Consider the following 15,005-nt stretch of genomic DNA (forward strand, 5'->3'; position numbering starts at 1 on the left):
TCATCTTTCCCACACCTTTGGGATAAAACACCTCCAATCCCATACAAACTTGCATCCACTGTAATGATGCATTCGTTGTTCATGCAATAGGGTTTAAGAGTGGGAGCCCTGAGGATTTCAGCTTTGATAAGTTCAAAGGTTTGTTGTTGTTCCACACCCCATTCAAACACCGCATTCATTCTTAATCATTTCTTCAAAGGTTCCATTTTGGTAGTAACATTTTCAACAAACTTACTATAGCACTCACACATTCCTGTGAAAGATAACTTTTCTTTGTTCGATGGAGGAGGAGCTTTTACAATGCCTTCTACATTAGACCTCTTGGGTATTACTCCATCACTAGATAAGGTATGGCCTAAATATTCTACAGAATCTTTAAACATTTTGCATTTGTTAGCTTTAAGTATTAATCCACTACATCTTAACCTTTCACACACCTCGGTTAAATGTTTGAAGTGTTCTTCCTCATCTTTTGAAAATATTAGAATGTCGTCTTGGAAGCATTTTACAAAACTATCGGCATCTCTAAAAATGTTGAACATGACTTTTTGAAATACAGATGCCGCTGAGGCTAAACCGAATGGCAACCTAGTGAACTGATCTAAACCTTGGGGAGTGATGAAAGCTGTGAGTGGTTTGGAATCTTCTGTGAGACAGATTTGATGGTAGGCAGATCTGAGGTCCAAGGTGGAATTGTTTTTAGCACCCTCCAACCTAGAGACCACCTCATTTATGTTGGGAAGAGGATGGCAATCAATCACAATGCCAGCATTCAGTGCCCTTAGGTCAACACATACCCTCAATTTTTTGTCTGGTTTTCTTACCAAAACAATGGGAGAAACCCATTCAGCCGAATCAATGGGTTCGATGATCTTTTCTGAGACTAAATCATCTAGCATGTTCTTAAGCTCCTCCCTGACATTAATCGGTACATTTCTTAATTTTTGTTTCACAGGATAAACATTTCTTTTAAGTTTTATCCTATGGGAATAATCTTTTAATTTACCCAAGGTGTCTGAAAACACATCATTAAAGTTTTCCTTTATGATACTTTCTTTTGCCTGTGGAGAAACAAAAGAAATGTTGTTCACATTAACTTCCTCATCCAGTAATACGGGTTCACTAGAGCGGGGATTAAGGATGCCTAATTTCCACTGGTCCCACCATCCCAATACATTAATTCCTTTGACCGCAATGTATAATTTAACATCTGTTTTCCTTGTTTTAAACCTTAGATTTACCTCAAAATACCCAATCATATCTATTTTTGAACCATCATACCCATGTGCCACTATGTCAGAAGGTAACAATTTAGAAGGCAGTAATACATTACTCAATTTTTCCCGGAAATAATCATTTGAGATGATGGTCCATGGTGAACCTGAATCAGCCATAAGATCTAATGATGCACCAAAAATTTCCACCACACACATAGGGGGTCTCTTACATTTGTTGGATTCTAAATTGTTTATGCTAGAGATTTCTTCATACATCGAGACCACAAAACCTTGGTTTTGTTCTGTGCAACCACAAGTACCACATTTATGGGAATTTTCATTAATTTCAGACACTGAAGATACTTTGCCTTGTGTAGAGACATTGTTCCTCCTTACATTCCTGCAAGCGGAAGCAAAATGACCAATTCTACCGCAATTCCTACACTCTTTGTTGATTGCTGGACATCCGCCATAATTGGCTAAGTGTAACTTGCTACCACACCTGTAGCAAAATCCAGATTTTTCATTCCTTTCGAACTTCTTTTGGAATAAATGAGTATTATTACGCAAAGAATTAGGTCCTGGAGGGATTTGCTCGGTTTGTTTTGCTCTGGTCATAAGTTGATCACTCCGTTGTGTATATGAACGTTTGACCACACATACATCATCAGATACATCAGTTTTATTGATGGTGGTGTTTTTTATGGTTAACATCCACTTTTCTGATTGTTCCAATGCTTTTGCTGTTGAAATCGCTTCTGCCAATTTAGGATCACCAATTTCCCATAAACGTTCCTGAGTTTTTTTTTTTATTCTTGACGTGTACGATGATTTGGTCTCTAATCATCTCATCACATATTGCACCAAAGTTGCAATGAATACTTAAATATCTTAACGCCGTCAGGAAATCATCAAATGATTCATTTTCATGTTGCACCCTGCTGTAAAATTTGTATCTGTTTAATGCAATGTTAGTGACGGGTTTGAATCTGTGTTCCATTCGTTGTAAAGCTTCCTTGTAAACATTAAAACCTTCTCCTACTCCTACCAATGGAGGTACCTGAGGTAAAGCTCTGAACACCATTTGACCTTCCGACCCCAAACAAAGTAAGAAAATACTTTTTTTTCTTTCTGCCCCCATGCGTTCCCCATCAATTGCTTTCATATAATTTAAAAATTCTTCTTTCCAACGTGTCCAAGGAATTGGTGGATCACCTTTGTTTTGAAGAAATTTGTCAGGTGGGTCAAACTGCATGTTGTTGTTTTGAATAAGTAGAGCACACAGAGTTGCAACTAAAATATACAGTACTTATTGCGGAATTGTCTGTGTAAACCACACACAAATTGAGAAAACAAAAATATTTAGATCAGCTGTCCTTAATCAATACCAAAATATTATTTTCCTTTTTTCTTTTTTTTTTTTTTTTAAACCAATAATGGAAAAACCCTGTAACACAGTTTAAATGAGTGAAAGTGCTGTTCATGACAGTAAGTTTTAAATTAATGGAAATCTCCCTGTAACACGGTTCAACTAAATGCAAATGTTGTTCTTGACAGTAGAATTATTTTACTTTTTTTTTTTTTTTTAAATTAATGAGTCTGCTTGTAACACCATTCAAAATTAATGAAAGTGCTGTTCCTGACATGTAAATACTTTTTTTTCCTTTATGCTGGTAAAATCCTTCGTAGTACCACGTTGTTATGGAAACGCTGGCCACATTAGAGAATTCATCCGTAATGCGCTAATGCACATGCGCGGTGACGCGTGTTCCAGGAAGTATCCTGTTCGCACCATAGAGTACCCGGTGATTGATTCGCTGCCGCGTATTCGCTGGTGACACTCGTTCAGTGACGATCGCGCGTTAGCTACGAAAGTCTTGTTGCTAGGATACTCAACACCAGGAAGAGATTGACGATCACGCGAGCGAGGTATTTTGATTTAAACACACGCTCGCTTCGTCCTGCTAGTATTTTGAAAGGCAGAATGAAGAAATAGCATAAAATTAAATAACTCACGTTGCCAAGCATGTAGAGAAGTCCGGTTTTGTCGGGCAAAGAGTCTGAAACAGCGTCTTTGGTCAGCAGGCAGTATAGGTTTGTTTCACTGATGTAGGCACAACAGATGTTTAGAGAACACACAACACCTGTGCTGCAGCAAAATGGTTGGTAAGGTGTTCGTTCTCCTTCTTCATAACTCGTCGCCATTGTTGAAAAGGGAATGATACAATCCAATAAGATTCATGGTAGATTTAATGTTGGCAGCACAGCAACCCCAAGCAAACTGATCCGCAGTCTGAAGCCAGTGCAACTGAACTCAGAGCCTCAGTGTGCCCAAGGTTCCATATAGAATAAGAATGTTGTTCATACAATGCCACAGTATATTAACCAAGACATAGTAAATTAAACAAGCATAGAAAATGTAACAATCTGGTATTTCATCGGCCTTGGCGCTTTAACAGAAATACTTTTTATTCCATTCAGTTTCTTTGGGCGCTATTACGAGATGTTCTGCATTCTGGGACAGTGAACCCATTCCCTGAAGGGCTTCGCTGCTAATGTTCTCCCCCGAGCATTTTGTATAATTTAAGGTGATTGTACCGGATCTTCGTTTGAAAGAAATTATCTGTAGAATTCGGCATTACGGCTACCATTGGCCACTTTACTTTCGTTCTTTACTGCTATGAGTAGGGCCTGCTAGTTTTGCTCATCCCACTCCCTTCATGCCCTTACTTGTGGTGATTTATAAACTTCCATAGCTTCATTTAAACGTGTACGGTTTTTTTCTTTTTATTGCTTGTGTGTAGTAACGAGGTCCACGCAGGTAGGATGGAGATTAAGTAGATTTATTGAAGTAATTTACATGTAAAGGAGTAGTAATGAAGCAGCCCCACCAGGAGCAGCCTGGCTGCTGCTCAGCCCATTCTTCAACTGTCACACTTCACCTCACAGGCACCCAACATTCCAATACGCATCATCACTTCAACATTCCATGCAGCACACAGCACACAGTACATTCACACTGGCTGAGCAGGGGGGGGCGATAATGGCGGAACATTAACATGGACAGGATACTACACTACGCTAAATTGCTTTTAGGTCTTTTGCATTCCTTATTGAACCAAGTACATCTTAAATTATCATTTTTAGGAGTAGGTCATGCGTTTCTCTATAAGATCTTTCCTAAAGAGGCAAAGAAGGTAGAGTGTATAAAGACAAGGGCATTGAAACTGTTAGTGTTGAATGCTGCAATTGCTTTGGTAGTAGCTGCAATCAAGTCTTAATGTATATTGTCCATCACTTCTGGCAGTTCTACTAGAGCCCATTTAATGGATTGTTCGAGGCCCGTATTTCCCTAGTTGGTGACTGACAGCCTGGTCCCGGCACTTCCTTAATGGCCTTCATAGTGTGGTACAAGGCGTTATGGCTACTATCCCATATATCCCCTTCATATTGATCACATCTCCCCTTCATATTGATCACATCTCCCCATAAGCAGAGATCTACCAGAATGTCATTGATTCTGCCTGTGCAGTTACTTTTATTACTTTTATTATAAGGTGTAGCAGCCACAAGTGTCGGAACGGGTCTGACCATTACAGGCCATGTTCTATTGATAGTCAGCTGAAGGGCAGGAAAGGTCCACTTATCTCCCTTCTCTGTGATCCATCTTTTGTTACGATCTACTGTATAACCGTTCTCTGAACTACTTCTGTTATATTAAGGTCACACAAAATCAAAACATTATACAGAAATCTTTGTATGCTTTTTTTTTTTTTCAAGAATCTCTTCAAAATGGACTTTGAAGCGACAGACAATAGAAAAAATAAACCATAAATAAATGCAATACTACTCGTATATGTATACTTCGAAATGTGTTTATACGGCTTTGTTCTGTTTATCTGCTAATTCTGTTTTCTTTGTGTAATCATTTATTTGTGTGGAACTTTCTATAATCTATTTCGGCTTTTGTATTGTAAGACTACTATGTATGGGTTACTATTTGAACTTTACATGTAGGTAATTGATTTATTTTTTTATAATTATATTTATGTTCTTTATATATTCTGTCACAACGTGTTTTTCAATAATCTGGTTACGTCTGTGCTGTTAAGTGACCCCAAGACAACATGCTGCCAATAGATAGATGGTCCAAATATGTCACAATGGGACAGCAATCCTATTCTTTCTGGATGCTGCTGCTATTCACCACAACACCAAGCCTTGAGGACTGTTTTATGCTTCTGTGAGGTTAAGTTTCAAACTGCTATTTTGAGCCAGAAGTGTAGGGCATCTTTCCTTAATTACCAAGAAACCAGGATGGGTCCTTTTGAGTTACCATTGGTGCCCAAAGCAAAAACGTTTGACTCTCTGGTCTAGTGGCCTGATGGCCCTTGCAACAACGTCATTTAATGGAACCCTTATCCATGCATTCTATTTCAAAATTATCCTCAGTCCATTTTTCCTTATGACGAATCTCACTTAATCTAAAATGCGTTTTTGTGTGGCTTTAAGCATATTTGTTATTAAAACTATTTTTGACTTTTGATTTTAGCTGAACCATCCTGAACTGGTTGAAGGTCTTATGCTACTTAACATTGATCCTTGTGCAAAAGGGTGGATTGACTGGGCAGCTGGCAAGGTAATATTTACATCAGAAGTGTTTATGTAAAGTATTCCGTTTACATTTCAAAGTTGTCCTTGAAATATACTCTGTACCCCAAATTAAGCTGCATTGTTCGTATATCCTTTCTTTCTTGTAGGTGTTAGTTCATATCTAGTTCGTTTACTACATTAATGATTTGCAATTATTATTTTTTGTTTAGCTATCTGGCTGGACAACGAACATAGTAGATATTGTGCTGGCCCATCTTTTCGGTCATGTAAGTTGAAATTCATTTCTTCATTATTCTGTACATTAGGTTCACTTTAAGTATCAGCAAATTGAAGCCAGTGTTTATTCGTAGTTCGCATTTAAATTATTTAATGGTGTTACAGTGGGTTTCTAGTTCAGGTTTGCCTGTTGTAACTAATGTACCGTTATAAAGCTGTGTGCAGAAAAAACAAGCATTTGCAATGCAATAGGTCTTGTAATTGCGAGATTTTGAGCTATTGGCTTTGTAATGACAATGCCTTTTTATTTATGTAACAAAAGGAATTGTCTTGTATAATACCAATAGGTCAGAGTTTTGAAAATGCGAGACCTATTGCATTGCAAATGCTTGTTTACAAAAATCCTTGAAGTTTGCATTAATATTCAGATACAGTTGAGTTGTGTACCAAAAAGTAGGGGGAAGGCATGTCGTGCTGATTGATTCTGCCCATTTGAACCACTGACTGTGTATTATCTATAATAGATGAATAAGGCCGGTTAGGACAGTATTCAATGTAAAATATTGTTGAAGACAAAAAATATCTAGATCAAAATGCAAGAAGAAATGGCTTCGTCAATGTTTGTTTAAACTTTCTTAGTTTGTTTGGTTGGTAGATGCCGTGCAGTTTGAACTTTTCTCTTTTTATGTGCCCCTAGTTCGGAAACTTTATATAATTAAATATTGTTTAGTGTCGTGTGACTTGCATTAAATAGGTGATACACTTTGTAAAGTTGTTTTTGATGCTGTGCATAAGAAAACAAACGCGTGGCTAGCACTTTACATATTTAGCACGGTGGGCACGCTATTATTAAAGTGAAAGCGGGCATGGCCCGCTGTCAAAAATAAAAACAACGAAGAAAGAAAAGTATGTCCGCCGTTATCCCAGCTGAGGAGAGCTGCTTAATTTTTTTTTTTTTTTTTAAAAAGCCTTGAGAGACAGTTAAAAAAAAATAGTGCTCCCAGGCTTTAATTAAAGCATAAGAGTAACAATACATGTAACAGGGGGTATCCTCATGGGAGGTTACAAATGAAGACAAGGCAGTACAAAGGAGGTACTAAGAAGCCTATTAACCAATCAGAAGCCAGCATTTACAAAGGACAATGACACAAGCCAATGACAAATATGGGTGGAGCTTCAAGTGCATACTCCAATACTGCATGCCTCGCAGAGCAGCACATGCACTGCCCAGACGCGACCTAAAAATGTAAATGACTTGGCTATTAGTTTTATTTTCCATGTGGCCTAATTTAGTCCTTTGCATACAGATATCTAACCTTCTAGAAACAGAGTGATGTTAGAAAAAGTTGTACCTTCACACCAAGGGTATCTCATGGGTACAATTAGGGAGCTGAAGGAAAATTTGTGTTGTGTAGGGTTAAAAAAATACACTGGGTGATACCTGGCCTTTCTTCACATGTAACACTTAATAGCATTTTGCCCCAGGTATACTGAACTTGCTTCAAAACCATGTTTAGGTGCTCAATTTCTACTTCATGTTTTTCTTCGACTTCAAGACCAGTGTTATTTCTGTTCATCTTCCACCTGTGAAAAAATATACGGGGTAAATTAAGTGTGGTTGTGAAGGAGATGAGAGAAAAGGATAATGCATATGTCCTGTAACTAGCAGTGTCTCCTTATTGCGGAATCATGTCACAAGGTTTGCTGGTAGTTGCTGCTGATTTACTTTTTACTGCATACAGTTTCTCTTTTTTAGCCATTACATATCTGGAGGTGTGACAGCTTTTGGTGTCAAGGAGAACTTTTTGGCTCCTAACCTGTAACATGGATTTCTAGAATTTCCTCAACTCAAATCTCCCACAGCTAGTCTTTGTGGAGATGCAATCCCCACACTTAAGCTTCATAAAGTAATGTGATTTCAATCCCTAGCTTGTTGGTTCTTTGCATATAAATCCAAATGCCTACCCTGTACTGTTTGGCCCATCTTGCCACTTCTTGTGCTGCTCAGTATGGTGCTCCAACTTCTCTCTTCAACAACTTTTTGTATGAATAAGTTTACTAGGGAAGCAAATATGACTCCAAAATAGTGAAAAGAAGAGTGTCTTCATTCCTGGTGTTGGTTCACGTAAAAATGAAGACCTAAGAGTAAGCCTCACTTTAATCAAGACTGGTCCATTAATAGTCTTACCAAACAAGTTAGCAGGGTTCATTTAATTAACAATGTTGAGATACTTGTGAACGAAAGCCTAGCTCTCATCTTTATTAATATTTCCAACACTTGTGTTTTTTCATCTTAATTAATACTGCCTGGTACTAATAGCTAGTCCTAAGAATGTTATAATACTTACTCCCTTTGTCAGCTTTAAATTAGGTCACTGTATTAGAACAAATAGTTTTGCTTTTGGTAGTTAGTTTTAAAGTGAACTTCAGCGAACCTGTGACACTACTTCTTCTTATGTATGTGTCTTTTCTGTACATGTCAGAACTGTGCCCCTGCAATCTAATTGTTAGGTTAACCTTAAACGATACCAGTTGTAGGTTGGGTGCTGTCTTTGTATTGAAAATTATAAAGGAAACTAGTACACACCATTTTTTTTTTTGTTGTATTTGTAATGCTAGATCACTGGGTGAGGATAAATACGCTGTTAATAGTCATGTTTTGTAACAATGTGGTACGGTAAGCCAAGTCTTTGATAACCAAGTGGTGCTATAGTTTACAGGGCTACAACTCCTAGATGGAGTTACTCCCTGGGTGTTTTTTATCCTGCATGAAATCCAAAAGACTGTGGTGGATAACCGCTATTCACTGGTACCCGGGGAAATTAAGTAGTTTGGGATTTATTTGTCTGCTAGATTGTGGGACCAAGCTTGTGAGGATTTTGTTGTCTTATCCTTGAAGTAAAAGGGAAAATGTTTCAACGAAGTAAATAAGGACCATGTACCACCGGCCTCAGTAAATTGGTTGTCTTTGAAAGAATTAGTGAGGACCATATAGGCTGTGCATGCCACACCACATGTCCGCAGTGGGGGGCCCATTTTGCACTCTTCAGTTCAAGGTTGCTTACTATTTGGAACAAGGAATTGTTGGCTAGAAAATTGGTGAATAAGGTCAAGATAGAAGGGTGATCAATGTAAAGTAAATGGTGTAAAGGAAGTATGATAGTAAGTAATGGCGAGTAGCAGAGGTGAGTGTCGATAGCAAAGGGAGAATTAAGCTGTAGGGTGAAGGCATATATGGTCCAAGGAAAGTGGTATGAGTGTAGGAGGATTTGTGATAGATAAAGTGGGGAATAAGAGTAAAGCAGATTGTGTTGACTAGGGTAGTTTGAGATGAAGTATGTGAAAGGTTAGGTGCAATGTTAATCAACAGAAGGTTACCTATTATAAAAGGAGTCTCTTCAGACCTATAAATGTCAAGGGTACTCAGGATTGAAATGTCCATGTATTATAAAGTTGTGGAACTGGTGTCTTGTTGCATGTAGTACTTGTACAAATGCATTGCGCCTTTGCATCGTAGTAGCTTTGTACATCATTTTGTTTGTGTTTTTAGCTAATTTTGAAGGGAAGGAAGGTGTATGTTGGATTGTTTGGTTGAGATGAACGGAGAATTATATTTGAGGGTTGGGAAGTGGCATGTGCGTTGCATATGCTTCTCTACTGGGTTAGCCTATCGACCTGTACACTCTATTCAACTAATAAAAACAGCTTGTATATAACCTTTAGGAGAGTTTGTGCTTCCTTTAAGTTACCCAAGGAATAGTGTATTTGAATCCTATACAGCTAAAGTGAATACATTTTTTAAAGGTTTTACGTCTGGCAAGACGGACAGAATACCGCTCTGAGTGAAAATAAATGGCATTTACATGTTATAGTGGAACACCTCAAGGCCAACTTCAATTGTTGGTCAAAACATTTGAATTTGGCTGAACCTCTAGTACTGTTAAAATACATTGTAGCATTTGCTGAATCTATTTGGAGAGTAAAATGCCTCCTTTTCTGAGGAGGAGGTGGAATGTAACGCTTGGTTGGAACAAGTAAAGGAGCTCATAAAGGCAGGGTATGACAGCATTCATACATTGCTGAAAATAGTTATATTGCCACATGAGCTCATGGGTACTACCTTAAACACATGTGGGTCATCATTACCTCCTTAATGAGATCTTTGACAGTCATGAACATTGCATAGTCCTGCTCCTGTGTGGGATCCTGGAGTCCGTTTTTGTATATGCATAAATCTGTATAACACCTTTTTTATGATGTATTAGCCACATTTTGTTTTCAATTGGCCAAATAAATTGAATACATTAGTGATAACTAAGTGATACTTAATCTTTCACAAGCTTTTATTTATTGTTTTTTAATTAAATGAAGAAGGAAACAGATTTCTATGTAACCAGATAGCCAGTAGTATTACAAGGCTGAAAGCAGACACTTCTTCAAGGGAACCAGCATTTCCATAATTGATCTCATCATGCCCCTCAACAGCAGTTTCTTATTTTCTTTCCTGTCTGCTGGGTTCCTTAGCACCTCTTTTACTTTTGTGCACCTATTTCAAAGAGACTGCCTTTACAAACTATATTCTTTGGGGGGCGGTTGCTCTACATTTTTGCTGTCAAGAGTGGCTTTCCAGGTTTTTCCTGACAGGAAATTTTCCTACATGTTTCCATCATCGAAAAGAAAAACATCGACACTTGGGATCTTCATAACATGCCAGTCACCATTGAGGCACTCTACGTCCACGCCTACCTTTAAAAGTATCTAAACAAGCCCTACTATTCAATCTCGACTACCGGATCTCTAACACTCTCCATAAGTAAACACTCTGTGGGGCTCCACATTGCCCATTTCTTTTCAAAGAGCCTTAACCTCCAAAGCTTCCTGAGTTGTAGGACTCTACCCTCCCTAAATTCTAGGATTCCAAACAAAACAAGACACAATCTCCGCCTCCAAGGTGAGCTCCTCCTAGAAGACATGATTTATCTTGTAGTTAGTGTACTCCTAAGATTTTGATTATGTAGTTTTTACCATTATAGACTTTTCTCCTACAAGGGTTTCACCTGTAGATTATCTAGACACATTTTATGATGTGTTGGGCCACAGTAGCTGCAAAATAAAACATTCCAAGATTCAAGACTAAGAACTTGATTTTTGCAGCACAAGTCATCTTCAAAACGGACTCTTCCCCTTGTTCATGGTCTTTGAGTCCAATATGGGCCTATTCCTCACTCCTGCATTATTAAACGTCGCTGCCCCAATACTTTTGAACGGATACATGATTTCTGCCCTGGATCCATTTTTCTGAGATCTGACACTCCTCCCAGTACAGTTATTGTTGCACCAACTCGGAAAATACATTCAACTGCTCCCTTATCCACAATACCTGTATATGAGTAAGTAGGAAGCTTGAAATAACAGTTGACAGGAAGGTTAGCAGCTTGTTGCAGCTAGTTCTACTGCTCTCCTTTTCAAAAATGATTGGTTTATCTGCATCACATTGCAAACATTTGGGGATTATCCTGCTATACGTCACAGACCAGGTTACCATTCCAGGTTACCATTAGGTCATGTGTGTTGCATAGCTGTTGCTCGTTCTAAATATTTAGTGGCTCATGAATACTGACTTTGATTAACCCTAAAGAGACCCTCTTGTTTGCGTCTTGATGGACTAAAGCATGAAATCCTGCAAATATTTTGAATCTTCATATTTTAGGGATATTATTTGGTATTCATTCAGCTGACAATATTTACTGGATTAGAGTAAAGGCAGACACCCTGAAGGCTGTTGGCCTGAAAAAAGAGAATACTGTCATCACTAAAAGTGCCATGTTCGTAAGTTTTACCAGCAGAAGGTTCAACCCCCTCATGGGCAGCAACAGTAGCAGTTATCCCAGCAAAGACCTGCAAAAGAAAAGAAGCCAGTGTACTTCCACAACACTGGGGAAGTCTCTGGTCAGTGAAAAGCAGTGCCTTTCCCAATTACTTCCTAATCTCCAGTGTGAGGTGGCTGAAGCAAAACATACTTCCAAACTGGCAAAAAAATAACTAGACAGATGGATACTGAATATTGTGCAAAATGGCTACACATTGCGGTTAGTCTCAAAGTGCAAGCGGTACATTGAAAAGGCTGTGCCAATTCCATTGGGCTCTGCAACCAAAAAAAGCCCTTGAGGTTAATCCCCCTAACTGTATAATTCACAAGGCAACCCCTGTCATCTACATTACTTAGAAGCGGGCAGGTCCTGTTCAAATATCCTTTTGGAGACTATCCCAGTGCCTGTGTGTGATACTTTGGTCAGGCCAAGTGACCGAGGAGATTCACATCGATGCTACGAATAAAAAATGTGTGAAAAAAATATATAGGAAGTGCCTCACATAAGCAAACAGCATGAGCTTATTGGCCGTTATTCACTAACTTGCTCACTTTATCATCATTGGCAGCTTTTCTATAAGCCGGAGGAAGCAACACCTAGACTAAATCAAAAAGTCCTGCTCATGTGTGCCTTTGTAATGTATAGATTCAAAACACACCTATCAGCCTCCGTGAATTCCTTCATAAAGGGAGAGACTTCATTTTCCTTCTCACAAAAAGCTTTAAAGTGAGTTAAATGAGGAATCTAGCATATGTCTTTATTCTAAACCCATTCTTCTGATTAAAACCAAATCTCATGTTTAGACCATTTTAATATAAGCGGCCGACCTGTTTCATTGCCACACGGCAACTCATGGGCAATTTCATCAGGGCATGAGGACCAGTAATAACCTAATAGTGCACCAGACTTGTGCTAAAAAGAAGAGAAGTGGACAGAAGTGAGACAAAAATAGATCGTATCCCACAAAGGTTAAACATACCCCACACACCTCTGATCCCACACCTGCAATATGTGTATGTAATATTTACCATAGGGCCCCCTGGGTGAGCGCCTACCAGTAGGCTATAGGGTAAAAGGATCTGGGAGCACAACTGTGTAGGCCTGAAAGGGAGGAAACTCCATGTATTACACATCACACTTTTTTTTTTTTAATATCTTTTTATTGGCATTTATACATAGTGTGAAGATAATCAGCACAGTTACTGAAGCATAGCAAGAGCCCTTTCATTACAGTACATTTGGATTACAGCTAGTATAATATTACAAGCACACCCTGCAAGGCAATGGTTAGTCTTAAGCTCAGTATCGCATATACATGTAATAGTACTGAAAGCAAGAATTCCTGGCGAATACAAGCATCTTTGTAACAGTCAATTGTTATTATCTCCGATTCAGTGGGGAGTTGATGAGCAACGACTTTGCATCTTGTCGTCCATATACATATAGTTGTGGTCCACATTACCAGCTCTGCAATATGTACTCAATCAGTGCCAGGTTGATAAAAGGTGCCATTCAAAAAGATAAACTATACAAACCAAACTTTCAACTACAACTAGTTCTAAACCACCAGAGGTCTGTGCAGTTAAAATACGATTGTAATGTAAAGAATCTCCATCTGTGATTGACAGAGGTGTGGGGGGGGGGGGGGGGTGGAAGCAGGTCCCAACTTAGATAGGCAAAAATGAATAATTGTGGTACCTAAATAAATTCTTCTCACTATCCGTCCGAGTCGATCGAGGATGGACTCTTACACAAATCACACATAGTCTATATTTCGATCATTGCACTCTTTTTTTTTTTTTTTTTTTTTTTTGCTGGTATATTTCATGAAGCGTATACAGTGACTGTTTTCCGCAGCCAATGCCTAATATAGTGGCAGAGAAACTGAAACTTGATTGCCACTATTTATAAAAACATGCTGTGTAAGTACAAAGATCACTGATAGTTTATATTTCGATCACTGCACCCGGTTGATCTAGTTTATTTCTTAAGGCTCATACAGTGACTGTTTCACACAGCCATTGGTTGATATAGTGGCTGGGAAACTGGGCCGGCCTTATTTATAAAAACATGGCGTGTCAATGTGGGATGATTTATAATCCCATTTCCCCTGTATTCATGGACATGACACAGCATATCAACAGTTTCCAATCGCTATGCCCCCAGAGGGCACCGAGCTGCCTCTAAAAGCAGGCGACTTTACGTCAAACACAAAGCAATGACTTCTACCGCTGTCAGTTTAGAGCTAGTTCTGCAGTCCCCATACGGGAGGCTTAATGGCCCACAGGTCCCCCACGTTCACAAACCATATTTGTATGTATGCTATACACATCCACAATGCAACCCCCTCTTGGCCTGCAAACAAACCACAGCAGACCCCCAGTAAAAAAAATACTCGCTTAACATTAGGCCAGCCCCCAACCACCACACGTGCATGAACACCCTAGTGTTTATTGGGACTCCAAGTTTTTGAAACATCTCCCTGAGGGTGCCAGCAACCCATCCAACATGTCACCAACCAGTTTCCCTGCGATGACGCAATTTAAAGTCAAGGGGGCGTGTCTTTCCTTGGTAGCCACCTGCAATCTTAGAAGGAGGTAATTAATTTACGCCCAACCAAAGAGTTAAGTACGGCTCAGGAGCCTTATCACCAGGTTACTGACAAACGTCACTTTGAAAGCATGTTCTAAAAACAATTACCTGGAATAGCCAAAGGAAATTCCAAAGGCGCTCCCTATTTCTTGGGAAATAGCCTGCAACCGATACAATGTACCTCACCTACAGCATCATCTTCGGAGAAGGAAAATAATGGCCACCTGCCTGCTACATTGAACACTGCTCGTGGCCAGTCCCAAGGCCTCGTCAGCAACCCCATGTAACAGCTTTTACCGAAGGCATATTTTTGGAACCTGTATTTCTTACAAAGCCAAAAAGGGGTTGCAAAGGTTAAAAAAAAAAACAAAATGAAAGAGGACATACAAGGGAGTTGGAATGATTAAGATATGGAGAATGCCCTCTAAGCCCATCTCCCTCTCGGGCCGCTGCAACCACTCATACCGCAGCGAGAACCAAATAAAAAGCACGCATA

The 15,005-nt window shown here is 39.1% G+C and overlaps 1 protein-coding gene across 3 annotated transcripts in view; it reads left to right on the top strand.

Moving 5' to 3' along the window:
- NDRG3 (NDRG family member 3) overlaps positions 1-15,005 on the top strand; it is a 589,772-nt gene that overhangs the window by 249,815 nt on the left and 324,952 nt on the right. For all 3 annotated transcript variants that reach the window (XM_085619018.1, XM_085619019.1, XM_085619020.1), the window contains exons 8-9: positions 5,770-5,856; positions 6,041-6,097. In XM_085619018.1, the coding sequence (XP_085475144.1) occupies positions 5,770-5,856; positions 6,041-6,097 (144 nt within the window). The remainder of the gene's footprint in view (positions 1-5,769; positions 5,857-6,040; positions 6,098-15,005) is intronic.

The sequence above is a fragment of the Triturus cristatus genome, chromosome 7 (genome assembly GCF_964204655.1).
Source record: "Triturus cristatus chromosome 7, aTriCri1.1, whole genome shotgun sequence".
In the NCBI taxonomy this organism is placed as follows: Eukaryota; Metazoa; Chordata; class Amphibia; order Caudata; family Salamandridae; genus Triturus; species Triturus cristatus.